The 8,398-nt window shown below is 34.9% G+C and overlaps 1 protein-coding gene across 7 annotated transcripts in view; it reads right to left on the bottom strand.

Annotated features, from left to right (window-relative positions):
* Nucleotides 1-3,629: 3,629 nt before the first annotated feature.
* Nucleotides 3,630-8,398, bottom strand: part of LOC139462447 (uncharacterized) — a 66,816-nt gene continuing 62,047 nt past the window's right edge. For all 7 annotated transcript variants that reach the window (XM_071244168.1, XM_071244169.1, XM_071244174.1 and 4 more), the window contains one exon: nucleotides 3,630-7,825. In XM_071244168.1, coding sequence (XP_071100269.1) covers nucleotides 7,752-7,825 — 74 coding nt within the window. In that variant the 3' untranslated portion in view covers nucleotides 3,630-7,751. The remainder of the gene's footprint in view (nucleotides 7,826-8,398) is intronic.

Here is an 8,398-nt window from a genome sequence, read left to right as displayed (position 1 = left end):
GGAATATTTCTGAGCAGGGCTTTAAACAACAAACAAACGAAGTCTAGGAAAGATTACATATTTTATGAACGTTTCAACGGGCCTGTTGTGTAAAACCGACTAAAGTAAGCGTGTGCCGTGGCTCTTTGAGAATGCTGTTGATATGACAGCGACAACACTCTTTCCATAATCATAAAACAATTGTTAAAAGGAAAAGTCAATAGTCTGTACTATATCCGACACATTCATAAGCGTGTGCGTATGAATCATTATCAAACAGTGACGATATCAGGTGTTCGCGAAAAGGTCAACGATTTCTGCCTCACCGGTGGCATCCGTCACAAACACTGGGACATACGGTACAAGTCGAAATAGGCGTCATTTGGAAATGTCCTTCACGCGTCGACCATAGAGCTTATTTTAAATATATATGAATTATCAATACAAGAGAGTAACCAATATATCAGCGACAACATTATTTCCATATTCATAAGAAATCTCTGGCAAAAACAGAGTCGATTGTACGATTCCGACTATATCATGAGCATGTGTTTATGAATCACCATCAAATAGTCATGATACCAGGTGTTCTGATCATACATCTGGTATGATCACATTGAAAGTGATTCATAAACACATGCTCGTGCTCATAGAAATGCTTCTTGTTGTTTTTGAATGCAGTAACCCTGCTGGAATCATTTTCGGCAGATGATGGAGACGTCTCTTTGAACAGTATTTCGGTTATATCAAGACGTGTCAGGTTAATTTGGGAGAAAAAGCCCGAAGTGCAGCATGTTTTGGACATTTACCACTTTCGCGAAACAACTAACATACCCTGTATGTATTTTGGTGACAAATCAATGAGCGAGTGAGTGAGTTGGGTTTCAAGCCGCTTGTACTCCAATATCAATATTCCAACAATAATATGACTGGTGATACCATACATGGGTTTAACACATTGTCCCTAGGTGGGGCTATTTCGGGAATTCGGTGTGACCAGTGGACGTACGTTTTAACCACTCGGCTACCTACCATACTGCACTTTAGGTTCATCAGAAGCGACTGGTAATAATTATTGAATTTTCCAGTGTGTATTTTAAAGCAGATGAAGTTATATATGTACTGAAACACTTTGAAAACGGTTATTCGATCTTTTGTAATGTTTGACAAAATGACCAGATTTAAAATCAGATTCAGTTGTATTTAGATAAGAAATAATAAAACACAACGGTTTCATTTTGTCACTAAGTCATCATTCTTTGTCAGGCGAGTATATATTTCCAGGGAAAATCGTTTTCTAGCCTTCGAGGTAGAGTTGATTTTACTGTTTCTCTATATAGTAGAGATATGGTTCAAATTATAACATTTTCGGCTGTACATACACTAAAATAGTGAAATTAGAAATTAACCGATCTCGCATCACTGTCTCTATGGGCGCGTTTTAAAACATTAATGCTTAAACTGTATTCAACGCATTCAGTTCAGTATATGCATAGATTGAAATTCATCTGTTTATAACTGAAGCCAGACACACTGAATTGCTTTTCTAATTTTGCATAATATTAGCGTCTGTTTGCACGTTCAGAACATCCAGTGGATGCCTGGTCCAGAATCAACAGCAACAACAACAGCGTGACGTCATCAAAATGGTTTAAATTCTGTTCCATTTCTCTTTTTGTCATTTTTGTCTTAACTCCTGTTAACACAATTCCTATCATAATTCTAATGAAAACAAGTCAACTATTACATTTATTGTATTTTGTTTGCATTCTTAAACCAGATATTTAAATGATGTGTTTACATTATGACAACTATATCATATATATGTACAGTTATTTATGACACTGAAAATATGAACATGCGAAAGGAATTCGTGTATGAGGAAAACAAATGCGTTGTTTTTTAACACATAGCCAGCCTTGACATAATCTTGCTCATGAAATATATAATTATGACTCTGATAAACAGGTACCACCTTCCGGGATTTGTTTATAAGAAACATGCTTGTTATTTTGAAAAGAAGAAATTACACATTTTTAATGTGCATTTTTTTCAATATAATAAATTTAAACCGTTATCCGTTTCCTTAAAATCCTTTATTATATATAAATACTTTTGTTCAGTTACATACAATTTGAAATCTATTAATACGAAAACTATACACTTCTAGAAAGTGACATTTTATGTTTGTAAAGATGCATATTTTCAATATTATAATTTTAATGTTTCTTATAACCCTTTGTTGTATATCATACTTTTAATCAGTTACATGTATGCTTTATAAAATTGACCTGTCTTCTAACGTGCTACAATTCGCTGTGCAGCGTTGCGTCTTTAGGACACCAAATCGTGGGTTCTAATTCCGATTCGAACCGATTATGTTTCTCTGTTTATCAACCCTATATCGGAGTTTTATACGTCTGAGATTATACTAGACCCGCATCACTTCGGGCCTTCCTCCCACATGAAGCTGACATGTTGTGATATAACTGGAATACTTACTTACTCAACTGTTTTATAGAAATCAACACATGGTGTTGCTTATTCCATCCTTTATTTGCATGTTCAGGACCAGGCACGCAACAATAAAATAAAACCATAATATTCTTTCTTGTTATAATCCTAGTTTTTTTAAGCCTGTTTTTTTTTTTTTTTTACATCTGTTAAAAGATGACGTAAGCTACACTTAAACCAAGCATTATTTGTGTTTCTTGTGTTTGTACATTGTCATGTATATTTTCCTTTGTACATTTGTTTGGCTACGTGTATCCCATATGAAATTATTCTGTACAATTCTATAACCCTGTTCAGGGACACGTGTGTCATCTTGAAATACTAACGTGAACCGAATATTCTTTTCTAAGCATGTACATATATTATATTGCTTTGCTAAAGCGTCACTTTTCTTCAAAAACATGCACATTTCTTATATCAACGTGTTAAGGTCCGTACATATTGTGATGAAAATAGAACCATGTTTGTAATATTTTATGTATTTATTTACTTTATTGGAAACACATGAGTGTCTTACCAGTTTGTTTAACTCATCTCCTTTCCCGTTTCTTCCATCTTCCCGGGGCAAGGAAGTTAACTGACCATAACCGTCCAGTTTCCACCCTTGTAGACTAACGAAGCTATGCATAGTCCAATCAAAATCGCGTAACGAAATCGGCATCCGGTTATGACGATTGCCGTACAGATTTCGGTCAATTGCAGGATACGCAGAGCATATTTACCGCCAACTGGGCGTCGACAGAGATTTTTCCAAATATTTTCATGTTTTTGATAATGCTCATCATATAGTCGGAATCATATGCAAAGGGATTTGTCCCTTTATATATTTTGATCAAGGGGCTGAGGTATACGTAAGACCCGTTTTTATAGCACTATAGATCTTGATTATCGATCAGACCGTCTTGACTTAGCTTCGCCATTGAGGCAAATGCAAGTAAAATGCAAGTAATATGATAGGTGGAATCTGATTGGTCAATTAGATAGAAAAAGAAGGGACATATCTCGTAATAGCCACTACGATCGGACTTAACTCCCTTGCCTCGGGAAGATGCGTTCCTTCTGTTGGCATATAAACTATACGCTGTCAAGCTGAAAAGAGATCAATGCCAATATTCTTTATATTCTTTTATTATTCTGATAAGAGGACACAAACGCCTGCAGTAAGAACTGCTATAGTATATCTATGGTAAATAAGGTGCATATGCAATGCCAGTATCACATTCGGGTGGAATCGTCAACTATATACAATGAATTTTAACAGTATAATAATACAGGAAGGTCATAGTTGAAACAAATAACAGTATTCATACTATACATTATAATACCAACGCTACCATGTAGAAGAGTACAAAATTGTCATCATCATCATCATCATCTAGACCTAGTGTTCTAGACATATCGTAACATATCATTCGTCATTTAACCGGACGTGGTCATTGCATAATATACTCAATGAAGTGGACATTAGCTTATATACATGAATTATTTACAATAAACTACAAAAATGTCTATACTGCTATTTATTGCAATGTAGTAAAAAAGTTGGTATTGAAAATGAATACCAGAATTTGAAATTTTCAAACATAGTATTTTTCAAATGTTGAAAATAACGGTTGATGACAATATGCTGCATCTTTGCATCCTGTATTTTGGGAAAATGTGAAAATTTGTTTAAAGAACACATGTCCAGAGAAACGTGCATTTCCTGAATCAGAACAAAAACATATTCACATGGCCATTTACTGTAAATGGCATTCACTCTAACATCATTTCGTGTATGATTTTACATTACGATATTGTTGGGCATTGTCACCCCGTTTTCCAGCAGTGATATGCATTGTCACATTGTTCGGTGTTGATATCAATTGAAGTGTTAGCCTCTATCCTCATACAGTGCTTGGAATTTTCACAAACGAGCAACGATCTTCTTCCAGATGATCTAGGAACGTTCGGGGAGCCTAGTTATTAAAGCTTTGGCACGTCACGCCGAAGACCCGGGTCCCGCTCTATGTGTGGAGCCCATTATTTGTGTCACCCGCCGTGATATGACTGGAATAATGCTGAAAGCGGCTTAAAACCCAATTCACTCAGTCCAGATTCTCCGACCATTGTCTCAATAATTTCTGGATTTATATATATATATATATTTGGTCACTTTTTGGTCTTTACGGAACCTGTTTACTTGATGAACCTTTGGCTTTAGCATTATGATAATGACAGAACATTAAAAACAGAATCACTATTGGTTGTTGGGTTTAAACTGTTAACATTTGTCCTGAACACAACACTATTGGCAACGTCAAAATGCACGTACGTCTAAGACAATAAACATGTCAATTAGGACAGAATATGATTTTCAAAGAATGATATATGAGCGTTTTGCCAGTAATATAATGTGGCATTGATTTTAATACGTCAACAAGTTACAGGTATGAATCAACCATACATCATAATCGAAAACACATTTTTATTGCTGTATTGTTAATTGTCAGCAAGGATAGTTAGCCCGAAACTCAGAATAAGCCTAACACTGTGCACACACGACCGGACTGACTCTAGAAATGCGCTGGGTTCCTTCTTATAATATTATATTTTTTTCATATTTTTTCAGAAAGTCTGCATGAGTAAAAATGTTAATACGAAAATATCCCACCGTCATATATACAGAGGGGTTTGTCCGGAAATAGAAACCTGGATCAATTATACATATCTTTATGTGTATTTGACATACACTTTTGATTTCAATCTTTAATAGTTGTTTTAGGTTTGGGATAAATCTACATCGCTCCTTGGGCACTTATTTCCTACTACCTTAACCACAGCGATCTCTAGGTGCAGCTGAGTGGCATGGCGCCACAATAAGCTGTATAAATGTATGCGTCTTAGCCGTGCCAGGATGCGTTCATCGCGAAATCCAATTTGATATTCACTCTGATTATGACAAACCATGCGCGTGCGCGTGGGTTCCATCAATGCGGAAAATATCTACAACCTGCGGTACTCTGGAATTTATTGTCACATTAGGCTGACAGCCATTGATAAATACTGTTGTTGAAAGCGACCTTAAACGTCACTTTGTCAAATCATTACGAATTAATTGTGCATTCTGGGAATATTAGTAGTAATGATAAAAAATGGTTATGTATAGAAGTAGAAGGTTTGTTCACAATATCTTTTTTGCATACACCAGCGATTCGTAGAATCAAAATTTGCTCGTCAAAGCAAAACTTTTTATCGGTTTTATTTTTTTTACGGTTAACTTTGAAAGAGGTATTCCCTCAGTCTGTATCTTAAATGTATTTGAGGTATAAGATGGCGGATATGGCGCGTAGATTCTTTGCAGTACCTTTTAAACCATGTTAATGTAATAAAACGAGGATGTTAAATATCTTGATGTCACTTGATATTTCAAGTCGGAAATGTAAATTCTACAAGAAATCTGGTAGTTTTTCGTTGTTCAGAAAGGTTTTCACATACAGAATGATGGACCTAGTCAAATGAAATATTGAATTTAGTTCAGTATCGCACTTCAATTAAGTTAACATGAAACACATTTACATATTTTACAAACACGTGATGTCTATGCATAGTTTAATTCACTGATAGCTGTAAGCGAAGCAAACATGTTTGCCTGAGGAACCAAATAGAACTGAGTTCCAGTTACAGTTGCAATTGCCGTGGCGTATGATGCTAACTGTAGTACAGGAGAACACTACACAGTGTAGTGCATTCTAAAGTATATCGTAAAGTACATTGTAAAGTACATAAAACAACTTAGCCACTGGGTGTCAGCTGTGTAGATGTGGCGAAAACGTCAGATAACAGTGCAAAATAGAAGTTCAAAAACGAAAATGAAACGACGAGCAAGGACTTCATCAGCTTTTGCATATTACCACCAGTTCGTCCTAGAAGGATATCCAGACAACGAAATATATTTCAAAAAGAAATTAGTGACTTTGTTTTGGACATTAACACTAATGATGCATACTTGTCTTGAATATTACATTCAAAAAATGATATATGATCGTTCTGCCAGTACTATAATACGGCATTGCTTGCAATATATCATCAGATTTCAGTAATGAAATGCATCAAAGTTTGATTTCCAGTAAGGAAATATCAAACTGATTAATTGTCTGTCGGATGTTTCTTTAATGTTGAAAATAAATTCCATTTTTTCATTATTTCTTAAATCAATTTTAATGCCATATTTTTGAGATCATGAATTACTTTGATTTCTTCTCTTGGCAAATCCTATTCTTAAACATCAATATACCAAGGTGAATTTAAATTTGGATGATGGTCTTGCGCTGACCCTACCAAGTGTTTTCAGGGAACAGGTCAAAGTGTCCACAGACACCCTGGTCGAAATAGCAACATAAAAAATCAAAATGGCCACAAACCCTAGTCAAAATGGGAAGCGGCTATGTGATCCTGATGCCTAAACTGCTGTTAAGATATGTCTTATGAAATGAAAAAAAGGATATATAACATACAAATGTTTATTTTCACATTTTTAGTGCGGACATTTTGACTTTTTATGTGGCAATTTGAAATAGAAGTGTGTGGTCACTTTGACTGCTTTTAAGGCCATTTTAACCAATGTGTTTGCGGTCATTTTGACTATAACCCGTAATAACATACCAAATATAATAACTTGGTCTGGTAAGAAAATCAAACACCAGCTGTTGTTTTGTATTTATAGAGGGTAGATTCAGGAGAACAAATTATACCCTGTGGCGTAAGACATTTGGTTGACTGAAGTACTTCACCCTGAAACAGTAGAAGCACCTTTGGCAGATTAAAGTGAAGGCGCACATGACAAGATATATTGATTTGAGAGTAAGAATCACTGTAGCTTATGATTTCTTTAATGAATTGTTATCTGTTAATAAGCATAAACTCATCCTAGTAGAGGTGAAAATTATATTTGACATGAAACTGTCATGCAATTTTTGATATTTTTTATGTTTTAACGTCCAATATACGTAACGTCATCTTCAATAATGCCTATGTATTATCTACGTATAAGGATGTTAAATTTTCAGAGTTGTAAGGCATTATGACAACAATGATCATATCAACAAGGAATAGTGGAAACTCCTGTAAAGAATACTTCTCGAACAGGTACTCTTCAGGACAAGTTTCTAAATGAAGCTGATAAAAAACAACCCTGTGCAGGCATATATTGCATTAGAAGAATAATGGGATATTTGATAAAAGACTAGACGTTGTAGGGTCCTGGGGTGCTCTTCGTATCACACATTGATCTCTTCTTCGGAGTTGTCCTCGCGCCTCAGAGGTATGTTACTTGTGTTGTGACTTCGAAAGTCTGCAACAAAACATTTAGGATGTAAGACACACAGTCTACATATACTTGTGGAAATTACATTTTGGGAGTCATTTCTTGTACTGATTACCATATCATATGAATAATTTTCGATTTGTATTAAGTGTCTTTGCCTTTGATATTTAATTGTGGTGTGACTGAATATATTCTTTTTTATTTTTTCCTTCAAAACTAGTTAATGGTTTTTGATTCATATTATACATGGTGTCATGATTGATGTGACTTGATCCAAATGTGACTTGATTTGTTTCCCCATATTTTTCTACTCTTTTAATTAGCTGTCAGTGCAGTTTATAATGCAAAATATATCACAGTTACCCATTTCAGATAGATTTTAAAGAATCATATTTGATGTTTTTTTCCGAATTTAATCAAATGAATTTTCTATTTTTGACATTATGAACTTGTGATACAGGTTCCAAACTACCATTTGTAAAACAGTCATTTGTGAGGCTGTAATATTTTTCTTGTGGTTTCTTTAAATGGCACTGTAGTTTGGAATAAATTTACATGCCTTTATACGATGACAATATGTTACATACTCACATTTACGGC

This window comes from Haliotis cracherodii, unplaced genomic scaffold (genome assembly GCF_022045235.1).
Source record: "Haliotis cracherodii isolate W230 unplaced genomic scaffold, xgHalCrac1.p SCAF_15, whole genome shotgun sequence".
NCBI classification, from domain to species: Eukaryota; Metazoa; Mollusca; class Gastropoda; order Lepetellida; family Haliotidae; genus Haliotis; species Haliotis cracherodii.
Note: the sequence above shows the minus strand (reverse complement) of the source record. Positions and strands in the feature narration are given on the sequence as shown.